General features: G+C 51.0%; 1 protein-coding gene across 1 annotated transcript; it reads left to right on the top strand.

Annotated features, from left to right (window-relative positions):
* Positions 1 to 937: 937 nt before the first annotated feature.
* On the top strand, positions 938 to 14,115 carry LOC128269388 (protein krueppel-like). The gene is made up of 5 exons (XM_053006839.1): positions 938 to 1,011; positions 6,739 to 6,776; positions 8,550 to 8,710; positions 9,392 to 9,512; positions 14,099 to 14,115. The coding sequence occupies exons 1-5, from the start codon at positions 938 to 940 to the stop codon at positions 14,113 to 14,115; spliced, it is 411 nt and encodes a 136-aa protein (XP_052862799.1).
* Positions 14,116 to 19,776: the final 5,661 nt, after the last annotated feature.

The raw sequence follows: 19,776 nt of genomic DNA, 5'->3' as shown, positions 1-19,776 counted from the left end.
GGCGAAAGAATGTCACTTCCGGTGGGTTCAGGGGCAAGAAAGAAAGAACGCACAGACACACAGGTACCAAATATGAATAGTCAATGAAGGACGATAAATTTCGGTGCCCAGCCAAGGGTGGCCAAGCCGATGACACACGAAAGGATCAAGTCGGTTTGTATATTTGCTCGTGCTCGTGTTTCGTCGGCGGCCCTCGGGCAGACCTGTTAACGCGATACGTCCAATTAATGGGCGCTAATTTGCTAAGTATGTTGGGGAACACCCCAAACAGAACGGAAAATGAGTATGAATAATTCAAACCCGGCTTGAGCTGGGGGTAATAATTTAAGCCTCAGCCGCTAAATGGTGCGTAAATGAAGCTGGCTTTTTACACGAACAAAACGACGGTGTAAAAGGGGATTCAGAGAAAAGGGATTTACCGGTAGGAGTATGTTTTAATCGCCTCCTGACGAGAAGCATTAGCTCTTTGGCCCGGGTGATGTGGCTGATGGATTGACCGATTGATTTAAATGCTCCCGTCCGGCGGTCGGAATGTCCCGTCCCGAAATAGCGCTTTGGTCAGCTTCGGATCGGGTCCTTCTCCTTGGACACCGCGCGGACACTGATTAATTGCACTCGCATTACCGGACTCGCTGTGTCGTTCCGGGGCCCGAAACTCTATTTCTAAGCGCTCGTCGATCTTTCTTTGGAAAGCTGGAATTTTCGGTGACAAACATCGCTCATCATCACCCGCGGCCGCGCGTTTGATGACGGTAACAAATTGCAATCGATTAATAACCCGGGAGCTCCGGGCAGCGGTCAGCTAGGTCCGCTGGGAACCCAAGAAAGGACCATTCTTTGAATGAACCAATGCTGGGTGGAAAGAATACTAAACGGCATTCTAATACAGGCAGATCCGTGTCACAAATTGGTAATGCTTTTGGGCCCTTTAAAACGAATGACAACGAACAGAGAGAAAGAGAGCAGTGCCGAAAGTGGACACAGTAATACCCCAAAACAGCGATCCGCGACGCGACGTGCCAAACGTCTCGCGGGTTCGCTAATTAAGTCCAATTTGCCAAACAGGCAAAGATTTATGGTCATCGGTCAGCAGCCGCCGCCCTGGCTAACCGTGAGTTCATCAGCAACATGTTTGGCCTCCTCGCGGCTCCATTAGGCACCCTCCCTTCCGTTGGGGGATGGGATTCTGGGTTGATCACTTAATTTTATTCTAATCGCCGCGCTCGGGGGCCGCGGGCCCTGGCTGGTCACGAGCGGCAGGCAGAGGGTCCTAACACACACACACACACCGAGGCGCACGCACGAAAGGTGACATGTTCGTAAATTAAAACTCAGAAATAGCTTCCTTATCGGGGCCCTCCCGTCTCACGACAGCAACGGCGACGACGACGACGAAGACGACGACGCCGACGACGAGCCGCTTTGCATCGGAGAGATCCGAAATCCGAGATCCGGCGCGATCTCGGGGCCGACGCCGCCACGACTTCGAACGTGGCGGCGTGGCGCGATCTTGTTGTGTCTCAATTTTCCCAATTCTCCGCTTCTTCTCCGGTCCGGCCGCTGCTAGACGAGCGCGATATTAGCTCTGTTGGACATTAATTTTGTCTCCCAGGTCCCCGCGTGTTGGGCCGAAGGCGGCAAACAAGGACAAAGTGACAAGATAGCTTGGAGGGTGGGTGTGCTACGGTGTTCCGGGTGTGTGGAAGTGTTAAAAGTTAGGTTTTATCTTTACGATGACGACGATACAACGACCGGCGCGACCGAGACCGATTGCGCCCGGCCATCCGCCGTTCGAACGGTTAGAGCACTTCTGGGAAACAGGGTCCAGGGGTCCCAGCGGTGACACGCGAAGGGACTCCTAGAGCCAAAGGACGGAAGACCGGCCGATAAGCGCGCCCTAAGCCGTTGATTAGCGACGGAGTCTGCTGCTTCTGGTAGTCTAATTTGGACAGGCTTGCTGCCCTTACAGTGAAGACCCAGAGCTTGGACCGGACCCCAAGGAACAGATGTTGTTTCACCGCTCCATCCGGTACCGCTTCAACGCTTTGGGGTTAATTGTTTAATCTGGAGTCATTTTTCCACTTCAGCAGCGGTTCCCTCAAATTTATAACTCTATTTGATAAATACACATTCCTGCTGCCGGTCGAGTATTAAAGCCTGCGAGCCACCTTTCTGCGCGACCCCATTAAGGCACTCGGGGCACCCGGGGCGGTGTCTCCTTATGAGGTGATAAAATGAAAAATCCTTTTCGATGCGGAGCCCGCAACGAAAATGAAGACGTTCCAGCAGCAGCAGCACATTACCAGCGGCGGGCGATCCATCACATGCATCACATTGTGCGACAAATCCATCCACCCGAGATTAATGCACCAGGATCAGGACCACTCCAGCCACCACCAGAACCCGGGCGGGGGGAAGAAAAATTGCCTTCCCGATTCGGTCGCTCCTCGAACAGGTACCGCACCGATCGGTTCCGCCCGGCCAGGCCAGGCTCAGGTCGCCAGCGCTGGCTTTGAAATATCCCGGCAGATGCCGCCGGCCACAGCCCGGAGGCGAAGGAAGGCGCACAAGATTAAGGAAGGAATCGATCCCGCGCACCTCGCACACCGCAACCGCGCGATAAGCTGCCTCACGTAGCTGCACTTTATATTTGGCGTGGATTCGGTGTGCCTTCGGTTAACTAACTCCCCAGGCGACACGGTTGCGTGAATGGAATGATGCATCCTGGAGGGCCCCCGAGGCAGGGAGGGGCAGCGGCTCCGGTGTGTGAGTTATTGAGTGCTATTAATTTCTTGTCTCCATCTTCACAGGTTCGTACTCCGGGAGTCCTTCGGGTGTGTCTTTATAAAGTCTCCCTTGACGACCCGGTGGCGGCGCGACATAAACAACTCCGCGGACTTTCGGTGGGAATGCCGGTGACGAGCGCAGGAAGATGTTTCAATTTATGAATCGAATTCACCTTATCATTGCCCATGTCCTTCATTAACTCCCTGGGCGCTCTCGCACCGTCTGGAATCGGTGTAAGGGATGCTCAGTGTTACAGGCAGACTGTGAATGGCTGTTGAATTGCAGGTAGCTTAGAAACAGATCAATAAAAAGGTTAATTTGCGGCTAATTCACCTAAGTTAGAGAAAGAAAATAAAATTCGTACTTCGTACTTCTGTTTTTGAAAACAAATCGAAGTAGGCGCTTGTCGGAACTCGAGCCACCAACGGGCATAGAACATCTGCTACATCGAGGCAGGCTTTGTTTTCCATGAAGTGGAAAAAGCAAAGGCGAGTCTGTCTTGGTTCTTTTTAAATTATGATTGTACATTTTTTATTAAATTTCCCGATGCAACAGCACCGCAAGCCCATAAAGCCACCGGTGTAACAAGTAGCTGCTTCGCCAAATGGTCGGGTGTAATGATGGTTCGCATAATAAACTCATAGATTCGCTATCGTACTCACCGCCGCCGCCGTAATCTAGACGGACGGATCCCCTGCCGACCGGGTATCAATCGCCTCGAATCAGAGCGCAGAGATTTATACATACATAATTTAAGCCAGGCGGCATGAGCGCCTGCGGATGTTAGTAAAATATTTGCATAAAATCCGACCCGAAAGCTATATTTTGCACTCCCCCGGGTTGGGTGGGCCACAGAAGGAAATGCTAATTGCACCGGCTAGCTTCCGCTTTCGTCCGATCGTGTGGCTTACGTGTGTGTGGGGGGATTGCATCTACGAGTTTCGGTCGGCATCGCTGGCTTCGAATCGATTCGAGACACATCCGGTTGTTACCCGGGCCCCCGGCCGACTCCGATGTGCATTTAAGCGCGGATTGATTGCATTCCGCCGAGTGGCTCGGACCTAGGAACAGAGTCTATACCAGAGTCTAGCCGACCAATGGCTGGGTCTGGGCGTGCATCGTGCGCTTGTTCCACGGACCATTCGTACACGGTACACACGGGCTAGACTATTATTATTGTGGGGCTTCTAATAATTTTCTCGGAACTCGGGAGCCACCCGAGGCCTCGTCGCTCTCGGTGTGGCACCCGCGCATTCCTGACACGTCCTGTCCCGGGCCGCAGCGTGGTCATTTGTCAGCCTTTAGCAAAGTCGTGATTAACCTAGCAATCGCTGCACTACACCATAGCCCGGCTCCGGAAGCCGGACGGACGAGAGAGAGAGCGTGGAAGGACGGGGTGGTAAATTGCAGTTTCGTGCAGGACACCCAATGCACCCACGACTAGGCGTGCCTGCAACTGCACCAGCAATCGACAGCCATCGAGGCTTCCGTGCTTCCGAAAAGGGCCCCGGGTCGTCCTGGGAGCCGTCTTCCGTCTTGAGGCCTTGCGCTCGGCTCGCCGCACGCGGCCGGGGAGATTTATTGTTATTGGGTTGAAACAGAAAATTATCCACGATTACCTAACCGGGGCGACTCTGGCAGCCAAAACGGAGCGCTCGAAGGCACACCAGCCAGTGGCCTTCTGCGGGCACCTTCTGGGCAGGACGATCCGGGTGTTTCGTAATCCAGCCACGAAAAGGACGGCTATAAATAAGTGCCCAAAAGTTTAGTTTAACCAAGAATATTGGCCAGCACTCGCCAAGCAAAGGTTTTAAAAAGCTTAGAAATACGTGATTAAATACCCGAGTTACAGTTCGTCGCAAAATACCATAATCATTTATATGGTAAATACCTCATTTACGGTGACGATGGCCCAGCTACTCAGCATCAGCTACAAAAATGTCGCAGTACGGCACACGCTTATTCAAATTTAAAAGAAAAGGCGCGAAGGCCTTTTCCTGTTCGAACCATTAGAGCACGCCAGTTTTCCGGGCCACTTCTGCGGTTGGCGAGAGGCGTTCGTCAGCACGGGAAGTAATCGGGAAATCTCCCGATTCCTGTCCCACATTAAGTGGAATACTTTGTTGCTTTGCTGAGTGATGCTCTGGTGGGCACACACTGGACTGTTCTCCATTGCCGTGCCACTTCCGTTGGTATTCAACTTTAAAAAGCAAACCCTTTTCTTTGCGAGTGCCCCGATGCTCAACATTTACCCGCCAATTAGACCGTTCCCAGGGTTCGTTCACCCTGGCTGCCCGGATAATGGTTGTTAGTGAATGTATAGTTGGGTTGTTTTGCCAAAAGAAACCCGGTTCCAGCCCCAAAATATTCCCACACACAGCCCGTGCACCCTGGCTGCCCGGATAATGGTTGTTAGTGAATGTATAGTTGGGTTGTTTTGCCAAAAGAAACCCGGTTCCAGCCCCAAAATATTCCCACACACAGCCCGAACTCAGTGGCCGATCACGACCCACGGCCGAGCGGAGAGATGCGCACGCAAATGCGAAACCGAACCGAAACCGTGCTCGTCAATTTTTGACTAATTTTTTGCGAGAAGCAAGTGAACTGATTACCTTCGGTCCGCACGCAACGCGGTACCGCCGCCGGGTCTTTGTGCAAGCTCAGGCGCCCAGCAAGGAGCGTGAAATCCATGTGCGCAGCATCCAATTAACGTGCTCCTCGGTCTCGGAACCTAGCCCGACCACTTTCGCAGGACGCGCAAACGGTGGCCAGGAGCCCATTTCGAGGTTATGCTTGATCTCGATCGCCTCGAAGTGGGGTCGACGTGGCATAATTCTAAGCCACAACCCAACAAATCGGCTTCAAATCGTTTCACTCATTAGCAACCCACCATTGTGTTCCCGCCCTGTGAGCCCGCACAGGCTGCCAGGCTCTGGGTTGGGGGGGCAACCACTGCGAGGCAACGTTTGCGGAATCGACTTTAGAAACCCATCTGGTGGACGCTTTGTCGACAAATTGTTTCTTCGCCATTCGCCACACCTGAACCCCGGCGGGTGGAACTCTTACAACGACTCCTGACGACGACCACGACTCAATGGGTAATTCCTTCTTAAAATTCAAAGAAAGCTAATCAACGAACAACCGAGGGACCTTGGGGTCCGCTGAACTTTGTCGCATAAATATGCCGTCGTCTGGCTGGGTGGTCGTGGGTCGCACAACAAAAACGGTGGTACCAACGGTTTGTGTAGTCCAGTCGGTTGCGGTGTGCGCCGGTCCCATATTGCGGTGGTGTGTCGGAAAGAAAATGGGGGCCACAACGCGCGGACATGTTTATTAAGTAAGCAGTTGTGACACGTCGTGTGCAAAAGGCTGATTGCATGATGGAGGTGGTGGCCCTCCTAGCAGGCCAGGGGTAGTCCCAGCTGTGAACCAGCACGTGCGGCACGTTTACTAAATAATGCAGCCCCCGACGCAGGAATGTCCCGTGGAAAACCCGGGCGCCGCGGTCTCAGATATTTCTAGTTTGCTCGCTTCATAAAAGCTTAGGGTCCGCAACGATTGCGCAGTGTCGCAATTAGTAGCTTAGGAGATGAGTTGTTGTTTTCCAGCACGAGTTTGCTCCGCAAATGCACGCGCATTTAGGTGGAAGAGGTGCGCCATTAAATATGAACCACATTTGGTGGCCCGAAGGCGCGACGGCGAACTGATCATCGGCAGGTCGTGATCGTCACGTCTCGCGCGGACTGCAAATTGCTGCAACCGCTGCAAATGCCTACTGGCCGCAGCCAGTCCTAGGGATCGTGGTCACGTTCAGGCCCCGTTAGCTGGCGCGTCACTATTGCTGACCAATATTCATCACGCCTGAGCAGTGCACGACTTCGATCGATCCTCCCCTTTTTACAAAGAGGTGCTCCCATATAAAATCTGGGTAAATTTCAGCAAAACTCGGAGAGTTTTCAAACAATTAGAGCCAAATTCAGCTGGCGCGAGTTTGGCCATGTATCCAACGGGAAGCGAAAAGGGAAGCCGATCGCATACGTCGCCAGGAAGTCCGATCCTCTGAAACGCCGGATAATCGAGAAATGAGGATTAAATAACGCACGCCAGAAACAGCTAGTAACCAATAAATTCTACTCATCCGTAGAGAACGTTATCATTCGAATGAACAAATTGACAGCATTTAGCAACTCACAGCAGAACTGACAGCAAAATTGACAGCATTTAGCAACTCACAGCACCACTGAGTGACCATCTTTTTTCTCTTGGGCTAGAAGCTGTCAAAAATCGACGATTGACAATTGGAAAGAAACCTTGTTTGGTATACAATCAGAACACGAACAATTTTTCATTCTTCTGTAATAAACTGTTGGAGTCAAAATGGCACCTTCGAAACGGTCTAAAACTTCATTATCATCCGAGTAAGTTGCCGGGAGATAAGGATAAGTATGTGTGATAACAAATATCTTTCTAGAACCTCGGCTATATGTCGAAAGTGCCTGTCCGCTGATGGCACTTTGGAGTCGGTCACTTCCAACGAACGGGGAGAATATCTTTTACAACAAACGTTTTCCTGTACAAATGTTCAGGTAATATGCCCTTCTTAAATTGAATTTTCCCATGCTTTCGTAACGTAACTGAAATGTACGGGGTTACACTGTTTGAGGTTCGTGTTCAACGTTCTTTATTGCTCATTACTTTTGCTCTGTTACAATTTTCCACTTAATACCTATCGTGGTGATCCCGTTTATCCTGAGCCCAATGTTAATATAATCTCCGCTTAGCGCGCTTCACACAGAAGATGCAGTTCGGGTGGTTCCAATGGCTATTCGTTCTTATTGTTTACCCAAACGCGCTTCTTTTCTAAGAACAACGTTCGCGCTGCTGCATTGTTTCTCGTGTCTCCCTTCTCCACATGTACATTGTACCTCTTAAACTGGGCTGCATCCACCACAGTAACGGTTATGACATGCTCCTCATCTTTTTGCAGATGAAATTATTTGCCGAATTTCCAACGTATTTGTGTTCGGCCTGCAAATCGCGGTGTGATTTTCTGGACAAGTTGCGCTCGATATGGATGCTAAACAATGCAAGAATCGAACGGTTTAAGCAAGAAATAGACACCACCCATTTAACCGGTTCCGAAACAACTGTAGAGCATTCTGACGGTGACATGCAGCGAATCGGTGGCGTTGGATCGGTGGTCAAAACAGAGGTTGTCGCAGAAGGTTCGGAAGAGGATTATCAATCGAGTCAAACGGTTTCTAATTTACAACAGATAAGTAGTACATACGATTATAATCACCATGACGACTTGTTTGAGGCAGAGGAAGAATCGCTGGAAACACTGTTGAAACGTGAACCAATCGACGATCCGCAGCAGCCGCAGTCATCAGATGCTGAGCTGAAACATGAGCATAATATTCTCAAAACAGAGCCTTTCGATGTCCACGGGAAAGCTTCTATGGCAGGGAAGACCAGCATGGGTCCTGACGACCCAGCAGCAGTGTCAGATCACAACAATTTGGGTACCAAGTATGCCGCTGAAGGCCCTAAATTGAATCAAATGGTAATCACTGGTAATCAACCTGTGTCCGTAATCGGCGAGCAGCGACTGTTGAGGTCAAATAAGCGGCGAAGTTCCCAAAAGGATATCGCCGCTGCAGACTTCTCAGTGTCTTCAATGCAGCGCTCCAAAGTTAATTGTAATGTACATAGAAACAAGAAAAAACACAAGTGCCCCCATTGCTCCGCCACGTATCCAGACACAACCAGGCTGAAGAGTCACATCCGCACTCATACCGGCGAAAAGCCGTTCACGTGTAAAGTTTGCGGTAAAACGTTCCATGCAGCACACAACCTGTGCAAACATATGAAAATTCACAACAAGGACCAACACCAGTGTCCTCATTGCCCCGGCAAATTCGCACTGCAATCTCATCTTAAGGATCACATTCGGACTCATACCGGCGAAAAGCCATTCATGTGTAAAGTCTGCGGCAAAACGTTCCATGCGGCACGGTACCTGCGCGACCATATGCAAACACACGACAAGGACCAACATCAGTGTCCTCATTGCGCTGACAAATTCGCACGGCAAGGCCAACTTAATGATCACATCCGCACTCACACCGGCGAAAAGCCATTCATGTGTAAAGTCTGCAGCAAAACGTTCCATGCGGCACGCAACCTACGCGTTCATATGCAAAGTCACAACAAGGACCAACATAAGTGTCCTCATTGCTCTGGCAAATTCGCACGCCGATCCCAACTTAAGGATCACATTCGAACTCATACCGGCGAAAAGCCATTCATGTGTAAAGTCTGCGGCAAAACGTTCCATGCGGCACGGTACCTGCACAACCATATGAAAACACACGACAAGGACCAACACCAGTGTCCTCATTGCCCTGGCAAATTCGCACGGAAAGAACAACTTCAGAATCACATTCGGACTCACCCCGGCGAAAAGCGATTCCAGTGTAAAGTGTGCAGCAAAACATTCCATTCGGCAGACATCCTGCGCCATCATATGCCAATTCACGACAAGGACAAACATCAATGTCTTCGTTGTTCTGACAAATTCGCACGGCAAAACCAACTTAAGGATCACATTCAGACTCATACCGACGAAAAGCCATTCATGTGTAAAGCCTGTAGCAAAACGTTCCATTCAACAACCAACCTGCGCCGCCATATGAAAACTCACGACAGGGACCAAAATAAATGTCCTCATTGCACTCGCAAATTTGCACGGCAATCCCGTCTTAAGCAGCACATTCGGACTCATACCGCCGAATAATCATTCCGGTATGAAGTTTGTGGCAGTGCGTTTCATGTGAAAGCCTTTCTGTATAAACCGATGAACCGATTAACTACAAGGACAAGAACTTGTCAGAACGACAGCATTTGGAAATTCACAAACAGCAACAACATGAATTTAATACATTTATTTCATTAATTCAATTTGAAAGTCCTGATAACAGAATAAATTCGTTAATCAGGAGCACGATAGTTGTGACAAATGCAACAGGATGAATAGAATGCAGTTTGAATAACGATCATCCACTAACATATCTTGATTTTAAGCTTTCGTAGGGCAACAATTAGATATTACTTCGTTTAATACGTATCCTTTAGAAAAGTGTGACTTTCTTGGAATTCTTTGTTCAGCACTGCAATAAACAATCTTCTTCTATATATTAAAATGAATGTTTCTCCTCCTGCCCTCCTGTCTGCACCGTTATTTCTCCAAAACTACAGAAGCAGTCCGCGTGAAATTTGGCATAGCGTAGTTTCGTGACACAGGACACTGAATGTAGGACAGTGCGACCCTCCCACTCCTCCGGCGAGGGAGGGTCCCTCCTCGCCCCAAAAAACGTAACATAAAATTCAGCATAATTCGGGTTGTTTTCGAACAAATCGAACCAAATTCTGCAGGTGGGAGTTTTTTCCTGTATTCAGCGGGAAGCGAGAAGGGAAGCCGATTCTTTGAAACGTCGGGTCATCGAGAAATGAGAAGGAAGTGAGACGAAACGACGCACACCGGGAACAGCTAGTTTAAAATAAGAACTAGTTTGGCATTTTCGAGTAGGTTTGGGTCGCACAACTGATAGTAAAAACCCGTTTAAAAATCGCCAGGAAGGCAAGATTTACGATGGGAACGCCCGTTGACAGCACAAGTTTCGGCCCGGAGACATATAAACTGCTCAGTAGCTCCAGTATGGTTCAGTCTCGTTTTTGTCCACTTAGCTCTCGATTAGCTTGACGGTCGCCGTTGATTGTGACCGTTGAATCTGGATTGTTTCTTTCACACAGCAAAAACGGTGCCTTCCTTTGGTGGGACCAGTCCATTAATTCAAGCGGAAAACACAGCTCCGGAACGGCTGACACGAACGCGTTCTCTCTGTAGTGGCCATTGTGGGGTAGATTAGGGAAAAAATAGGCCAACTCCTAGGCTAAAAAGTGCATCTCAGTCTCCGCGCCCCCGGCGCTGCATAACTTTATCGTCCGGTATGTTTATGGGGTCGAGCTTAATAAAACTTTTGTTCTTGTCCAATTGTTCGTACATGAATTATGGCGCCGGAAATGCAGCGCCGAGCCCAGCGAACCGGTGCTGAGCACACACAGGAACTGCACCGGCCCAGGGACCCGTGTGTCTTGAACGGGTGAGGCCCCGTGTGTGTGTGTTATCCACCTACAATGATCTTCGCTTGACCCGTGTGCCAAACACAGACACACCGGGCACATGCATATGCAGATTGGCCACCGGTCGGTATATGAACCGTGGGCCCTCAATTGCATTCGGTCACGGTGCATTGTCAAATGGGACCCATCCCCGTGTCCATCTTGGGTCCGGTGTGGGTGGCAGGCGAACTAGGAGCGAGCTAGAATGGCCAGGGGATCCCTATCTGTCGAATCGATCCACATCGTGTTCCGTGCCAGAAATGCAGGGCAACCAACCTATAATCACTAATTTTGCACCGAACATCATACGGGTGCACCTTGCCATAAATTTGCCTCTCCCCCACCCCCGCAGCACCTTCACGCACCCCCCAGTGGCGGGGCCGGAACGCAACTTATCTAAATCAACAAACAATACGCCCGGTCCGGTCCCGGTTGCTTATCTGGTTTCCTGAATTTTATAAGAAATTTCTGGTCCGAATAAAGAAAATTTCGCGTCACCGGGCGTTGGCGGGGCCTCGGCGGGGTTCCGGGCCAGGGTTCCGGAACAATACAAAATGGCTCCCTCGACACCGAACCCCGAACCCCGAGAGCGGAAGAGTGTGTGCGCGCGCCCTTTCTGCATTTGCATTTGCAAAAGCCCGTTTTGCTTGCGTTTCTACCGGTTCGGTAGCCATAATTCATTCACCGCACCGCACAATCCCAACCCTCTCGCACCGTCGCCCTCTCGGGGCCCCCGGAAATAATGCCCACCAGTACACACACACACACAAAATGGTGTTGGGGCTGGCCAATGCCAAGCGAGCCGTGCGCCATGTGGTCCGTGGTCCCATTTCTTTTCCACACAACCCTTGCTCCCGGAGAGCGCGGTGTGTCCGTTAAATAATGCCTTTGTTGGCCGTTGGCCCGCCGTTGTGTGTATCGCTGCGGAACACACGTCGTCGTGACGGCGATTGCTATCGAGGAAAAAGACTGCATCGGACCCTGCGAGGGCCCCCCTCAAAATAACATTCGGCATTACACCAATTTAAGAATCGTTAGACCCGAGGGCCGGGCCGGGCCGGTCCGGGGTCCTGATTGGCCTGCCTGGCGATCCTGGCCGCTGGCCCACTTGCATGTTTGAGCAGCATTGCGCATTGTAACGATTTCTTCGACCTCGGGCAAACAATGGGCGTGAAGCCCGCAGCCCGATCCGGTCCCCGGGCTAGACCTCCGAGATGGGGGGCGTTTGGAGCGAAGAATTTAGTGCATAAATTAACGGCCCCAAAAGTGGTGGATCAAAAAGTTTTGAACACGGCGCGACGCTACCAGCTGAGGCCGATGATCCGCAGGCCACCGGCATCACCTGCCGCTACCGGCTGGCAGGCCGAATGGATGGATGGAGGGCGAAAGAAGCGTATCGATGCACCGCCACCGATCGATCGCCAGTCTTTTGATGTTTTCCTTTTGATGCGACCGAATACATTATTAATATCCCCAACTGTTGCGGGGTTGCAACTTATACTTTGACCCAAAACATGTGTCCTGCCTTCCTGGTGACATCGCCCAGCCAACTATGATTTATCAGCAGGATCAGCGGCGCAGCAGAAGCTAGTTGATCAAGAGATCCGATCAATTATGCACCCTTGGCGAGTGACATAAAACGCGATACGCGTTTATTGATAAGACCAACGGACCTGTGGCTAATGATGGATTTAAATTTGGCTTTCAACGACCCAACACCTGAGCAATGAAAGGCAGATCTCTATTTGCGCCTCGGAGGTCCTAACTAAAAACAAGTCCGAATCGGTACTCAATGCACTGCACGGCACGTGTTTATCCAAACTTTGGTTCCACATAATGAAGCCCCAAAAGCGAAACAATATTTGATGGGTCTGTTTCAATAAAGCCCACGACTGGCCATGTTGGGGATTTTCCACCCAGAAGGCACTGGGGTTGGATTAACGCCCCCCCCGATGCCGTTGACACAGCCGTTTGGGTGCGCCAGCCCAAAGTTCTGGTTCGAGAGTAAATATTTTTATCTCAAAAACTCGAACCGAATTCGGCCCGAGTTGGAGGTTTGGGTAGCCCAAAGCGCGCCTGAGGTTTTCGAATTTGAACACCTCCGGTTGCCACTGAACAAACCTGGACCCTGGATCGGAAAATGGTGGCCTTCCGTTTGGGGTACCCATCATCTAGGCACCAAAACTCCACAGAGTTGCTCCTAGGGTGGCCTGGGGGGCGTATTGACACCCATGATGATGGTGGCCACAATTGGGCGCGATTCCGCTCCGGATACGGCTTCCGGGTCCCGGCCACCAAAACACGCAGCCCATCGTCACTAAGCACAGCTCCTTGAGGGGTGCGCTTCCCTAATGATAACTGTCGATAATTGCAGGGTTGCGTTTTTCGTCTAATTTCGAGCGCGACAGGACCCCCGACGGCGCCAGCAATCTCCCCCGCCACGATGGCCCGATGGTCGGCCAGGGTGTTCGTTCACATTCGTTAAGCTGTTAAGCCACCGCCGGAGAGAGGGCCACGAAATGGTACGCTACGCTTCAACAACTCCCCAACAACGGCCCCTCCAGTAATGAAATTAAATCAAATGGAAACGAAAGGCCACGCACCATCATCATCATCATCGCCGTTCGTGGTGTTGGTGGTGAGTTCCCCGAAACGAAACCCTCCAAACGCGAGGCACACGGCGAGGATTTTTTGTGCCTTCCTTCCATTTTCAGGAAACGGCATGAGTCCGGGCATGGTATTTGAAAATTGAGCTAGAAATTCGATCTCCCGCCCGCGGAGGTGCCCTATGCTGGCCAGCCCCGTGGGGGGGAGGTCTCTTGTGAGTGGCTTTTGGGAAAACAAACAGCCTGGCCTGGCCTGGCGACGGTGACTAAAAAAATGGCCGCTTCACGCTGGGTTGTCACTTCCATTTTGGGGTGGCCACCCGAAGTGTGGGAAAGAATTCTTGAACAGAACACTTGGGTCCACCACACGTAAGCAGCCACCTTTTCGTCGGGGGGAGGGCACTAGGTAATGCTGCTCTCTGTGACCCGCAAAACCCGCGAACAAAGAGTGCAGGTGGCGCATAATTTATCACACACCAAATCTTGATATGCCTAATCTCTCCCATGGTCCCTGAGTGTAGCGGTCCTTACACAATAGCGCTGGGCGCGCGTGCTAGCCGCATGCCGCGTGGTGGCGCAAAATCCTTCCCCCGGTGCCGGCGATAGAGAAACATTAATTAAACGATAATTAAAACCCGCCCGAGAAATCGCCCCATTCGCGAATGGCGCGAGGCCACCAATTTAGACAGCTTTCCTAAGCGCGCCCGGCCCGGCGCTGGAACACCCGGCGCGTAACACACTTTTCCAACCACCCTTACTTTCCCGACCCAGCCCAGCCGGCCGGCCATTTGGCGCGCATCGGAGCGAGAAGGACCACGCGGCCCGCGATGAAAAAAACGGCGAACACAATCCATCTCACTATCAGCATCGCGCGGCGGCGGCCATGTCAGGTGCTGTGCCAGCCTCACATGCCAGGGCCGGGCGAAAAAAAAAGTATGATTAACAATTAATTTGCATATAATAACCGTAATTATGAGGCTGATTTATTCACGGCAGATTTGCGCCTAAGCGCTCGTCAGGCACCGCGCGCCACCGGCGTATTCAAATTCAAAACTCTCTCTCTCTCCGGTCGCCGCTTCCTTCAAATCCTGACAAATGGCGGCACGGGCTGGCCGGCCGGGTGCTGGCTCATTTCCGTTTTGGTCGGTCACCACAAGATGGTGGCCAACAGTTTTCCCCAATTTCGGGCACCTCGCGAGGAGCAGAGCAATTTGAATGTGTAATGGGGTCCACCGGAGAGGGTGGCCCGGACAAGGCTCCCGTTATGATGGATGATGGTTGGTCTGGGTGTGTGTGTGTGCATTGTTCCAATACGCCCCGCCGATGTCGCACTGCACGATGGTCTAGTTTTGGGGACCGACAGGTTTGAAGCGATTCCAAGATTGGAATCGCGTCGTGTCGTGAGCTGGGAAAGTAGCACTCTTTCTGATCAACCCGTAACGATAGCATTCAAATGGTTGATCGCTGATGGGGTCTCGAAGTCGCTTCTCATAAACGGGACAAAAGTGTCACAAATCCCTCGCGGGGCATTCATTGCGATTGTTTGTGCATTGTTTTTATTCGTGGGCAACGACGTGTAACGGAGATGAAAGGTAGCCTCAAATGAGATTGTGACCATCTCCGCTTCATCATTCGAGGGTGCTTAGGGAAAAGATTAAAGATGTTAAACATGTCTTCTTCCTCGGGATTTTTTCGTCCAATTGGATTGTCCAATTGCTTTAGGTTTGCATTAACATAAGCAAAAACGTCCAAACAATGGTAAAATACTAACGTTGAGTAATGATTTCCTTTCGTTTGATACGATCATTCATTTGTATTTAACCTTCTTTTATCTGACCATTGAATTATTATTCATTTTTTAATTACTTTGTTTATCAAAAACAATTTCAAACATGTTTGATGAAAATTATTCGTAAACCTTCTGGAACACCTGTAACTATTTGAAACCAACATCAAACATCAAAAACCGGGTTACGGAGAAGTCAATCTGCCTCGAACGCCACACGGATATTTGACTCTTCTGGATTACAACAACATAATCATGATCGACATCCTAAGACCGCGGTTCAACGGGGAAATGCATCTTTCTTTTCACGCCACCGCGGAACTCTGAGGGAGGTCCCAACCCTCGGATTCGGATTCTAAGACATTTTTACCATCTTCTGTAGCCGGCAGCCGGTGATCCAAGGACTTCGAGCGGCGCACGGACCTGCCGTGCTACCATGCGTGTAATTACAATTTCTCTAATCCTTTCTTTGGACGCGGGTCTTTGGAGTCGGGTCGGTCGTTGAGTCAAAAGCCCTCGTCGAAGCCGGGAGCAGAACAAGTTGTTCTTCAAGTGGAACGATCCGCGGTATCAATCACCAGCGGTGGTCAGCGTTTTCGGGGGTAACGATTTGATAATTTATTATTCCACGCTCTACACCTGTCCCGGCGGCCGGTCCTCGGTTGGTTTTGACGAACTCGCCACTCGGCAGTCGGCAGACTTTTGCGGAACGAGCCCGGGTCTGAATGATGGAAGCAAAAACGCGCTTAGGCAATTGGAACTAAGTCCGATGACGGAGTCCTCTATTATGATAGCCTTGGCGGCACGTGAACGATGAATAAAACAACAATTGGCCTGCATAAATATTTATCGATTCAACTTTTGTTTAACAGCTCTTTTGACTCTCTTTTGTAAGGACACATAACATTCGAATCATTTAATGGGAATGGTAAAAAAGTTAATTTTGTCCCCATGCGTCAGATGCGACTCGAAGTGGCACTTTTTTCCCGGTTCATAATTGTACCACTTTCTTCGCCGTTAGTTGTCCCCCGTGGGTTTGAACCCAACATAAGTTCCGAACAAAGCAAGGAGCCCCTTTTCGTAACGATCTTCTCTATAATTTGTGTAACAAACGGAGACAGCTGGACCGGATCGATCGATCGAAGGCGTCGAAACACACAGGGGTGCAGGATGTGGGCGATTGGCACCACCAAATCTGTGTTCCTGGCGGAGCACCCTGGAGAGCGGAGATGATTTGCGGTCGCCACCTACCGACGTCAGCTGTACGGCGCATTGTTGAGTAAATGTTTTGATAGCTTAACAAAATGACGATAATTGGAAACAGGTTTCAGAGCAGGCTAGGATAGCCTGTCCTATTAGCTTTGATTTCCGTCCGATTCGCCTTCCGCCCGGGGGGGGGGGGCTTTGAAATATTCATCGCGCGGCCAATCGAAGAAGAATTCCTTAAGCTGCGACCCGTCTTCTGATGGTGTGAACCAAAACACTCGAAATTCATCACTTATTTATCCCACACTCGCGCAGGACATTCATGTTTTATCGGTAATGAGGGTTTTGTCTCGCCAACCCGTGAACCGGAAGCGTGTGGGTGTGTCGTGTCCATTTTGAACCTAGCAGCAGCAGCTAGTGGCAGCTCAATTTGTCACCCCAAGAGCCGACGAACTCGTTTCCCTCCCAATATTCCCAGCTCAATTCCGGATCTGTTTCTCCCGTTTGTCAGGGGGACAGGAAGCGCACTCGGGACCGAACAGTGGCAAGCTTTAGTGGCTGGCGCAGGCTTCCGTAAAGGTGGTGGCGTTGGGTCAATGGCCAAGGGCAAGGGTTGCGGGGGGCACGAGGGGGTTATGAGGAACACGCCTTAGCCACGCCCCTAGCGACGAGTGCTACTTTGTAGGCGTTTCCGAGTGCGTTCGTATGCTTGTCTCGCTCTCGCCCGGATGGAAATGGTGTAAAAAATGAATTACCATCGGCACCTTCGTGTGGTGGTGTGCGTGAGGGCCACACACACACTACGAAACGCCACCCTGGAATGCACAAATGCACTGAATTGTGCAGCACCTCCAATTGATTTGTGTTTCGTCCCGGCTTGTTGTGCATAAATAAGCTTTTTGCAGCATAAAACTTTAATGCTGCTCAACCAAAGCAGGCTGCGGCGACGATATTTGCGTTTTATGTTGTTTCCTTGTTTCCTTTTTTCCCCCTATTGTGCATCGTTTCGCTTCCTTCACTCGTATTGGTTTTTCCGTTTTAGTTTCCAGGGGCCAGTTTTCGAACTGTGTCATGAGGGTCTTTGTGTAAGTATCCCAAGAGTTACGTTCTAAGCCACGCGTGGTAGAGTAGTTTTTACGTCCCGGACACTGATTGAAAATTCCTTTTGAAGCACCAGCGCGGCCCTGAACTACCAGGCCGCAGTTGAATTGATTTTACCCTTCCCGACAGGACAGTTCACAGGAGTGGTGCCGGGGGTTGGAAATTGCGCACCTTGCCCAGCGACACGGGTGCGTCCGATATTGGCTTTCGTGGAAGGTTATATTTTCATTTGTCTGTCATCGGAACGGCGGCGGCAGGGCAAATCACAGTGCCACCAATCGCCATCGCGGGTCCGGGGTTTTAAGGTTTAAATGACTAATTAATTGGCTAATGTTGGCCGGTGCCGGTCAAAGTTGAACACGGTGGTTCGGTCCGGTTGCGAAGTGCTTAACGGCGAAGGTGAACCGATCCCTTTAATGGTGAGAAAATTGGACCCCTTACCTTGTTCCTCGAAACTTGTTCCTCGAAAGTAATTTTGCTGGGTGAGCCGGGCGAGGATAAATGTTTATTGTGGCTTGGCGCTTCTTCCACGTTGGCCTGGCCTGACGTTCCCGTAGCGCTTCGTTTGATATTCCCATTAGCTCGGTGGTTTTTGTCGTCGCAAAATGTCGTCGCAGCGTAACAGGTTGGCCGAGGGGGGGACCTCCAGCATCCCCCCTCGGGACGGACGGGATGTTTCGCGAGAAGATTAATTTTCTGGAGGAGTTCCCGGGTGCTCCGAAGATGGAACTTCGGATCGCGCGGATCAGTGGGCAGTGGCCATGCCTGCTTGCATTAGTCTGGGCCTTTGGGCCGCATGTCTGCACTTCAACTTGTTACCTGCCGAGGGGGCGACACGGGGCGGGGGGTTCGACAACCGATGAAAAGCCTATCCGTATCAGCGAAACCGTCCCCTTGCTGGTGCCGGTGGCCGGTTTTTCGGGACCGCAAATGGAATGACATTACATCGACATTCGGTGTGCGACGACGATAAGGGGGCCTGGGCCGGCGGGGGGGATAAAGTTATTGATCGTTGCTGTGTAGCTTTTATTGCCTCGGACCCGAGCCCCGCGCATTAGGAGCCGCGAGACCACAACACTTCTTGGGGTGGTTAGTTGTTTTTGGCGTGGCGTTGCCGCGCCTTAAGCTGCCATAATTAATAGCCGCACATTAATCCTCGCTTTTTATGGGCGGCCCAGCTCAGCGACCGTGTAAACTAGTTTTTGAAATGCAGTCCCATCCCGCGGATGAACCGCGGATCATCTATAACTTTGGCTACCTTATTGCACCGCGATCGGAGTGCCGCAGGAATTACCGTTGTTTATGCCACAATCGGGCCCGGCGAGAAAACAATAAAAATAGATGCGGTCCGCGCGTGCAACAAAGTAAGTGCTTTTCAATTGACCTCCTCCGGCGTCGTCGTTGGCGAAACTCATCGTCCGCGAGTCAAATCGAATAAAAATAAAAATGCAATCCACCCGGGATCCGGCGAAGTGTTCGGTAGTGCAGAGGCGCAGTGCAGTGCGTGGCCATCGGCTTTTACGATTACCGACACCCCCTCGGCCCGCGAGGGCGCTGCATCAAACGGTTCGGGCTTTATTATATTATTAAAACCATTCCCAGCGCGTTTACGCAAACCACGGCGATGACGACTGCGACGACTGCGACGATGGTGCTTTTGGCCAATAATGGCCGCCGTTCCCAGGCCGCCGAAGGTGGTGCTAACTGGCCGATGTCGCACGGGTTAAATAAAGCCATTTAGTTCCATATCGTATGTCACGGAGAATCATGGCCGCGGGCGGGCGGACGGGCGCCGGGTACTGTTCCACGGTCGGCGAAAAATTCTGCCACAGTTGCGTCGGGATAATAACAATAAAAATTAATCAGCCGCAGCACTCAGAGAGCGTACTAGGAGCGAATGGGCCCAAGGCCCATTATCCCTCGGGTGACACGGAACTAAAATTAGATTGACGATAAAACAACCAGACGCGGGAACGTATGTTTCAAAATCATACAATAAACCTCTAAATAAAGACATTGTCTCGGTGCGATCGGAGTTTCTTGAAGGAGCAGCAGCAAACTTTAATCGAACACCGGGGAACTAATAATTATCGGTGGACACCGCAC

Source organism: Anopheles cruzii, chromosome 2, assembly GCF_943734635.1.
Source record: "Anopheles cruzii chromosome 2, idAnoCruzAS_RS32_06, whole genome shotgun sequence".
Lineage (NCBI taxonomy): Eukaryota > Metazoa > Arthropoda > Insecta > Diptera > Culicidae > Anopheles > Anopheles cruzii.
This window is presented reverse-complemented; position numbering and strand designations above follow the sequence as displayed.

What these genes read in the sequence shown, in the direction of transcription:
- LOC128269388 (XM_053006839.1), top strand. Translation starts at nt 938, where the DNA reads ATGACAACGAACAGAGAGAAAGAGAGCAGTGCCGAAAGTGGACACAGT. An exon ending in CCAAAACAGCGATCCGCGAC is followed by an intron (nt 1,012 to 6,738) that starts GCGACGTGCCAA and finishes CAAAACTCGGAG; the next exon opens with AGTTTTCAAACAATTAGAGC. An exon ending in GCCAAATTCAGCTGGCGCGA is followed by an intron (nt 6,777 to 8,549) that starts GTTTGGCCATGT and finishes CCACGTATCCAG; the next exon opens with ACACAACCAGGCTGAAGAGT.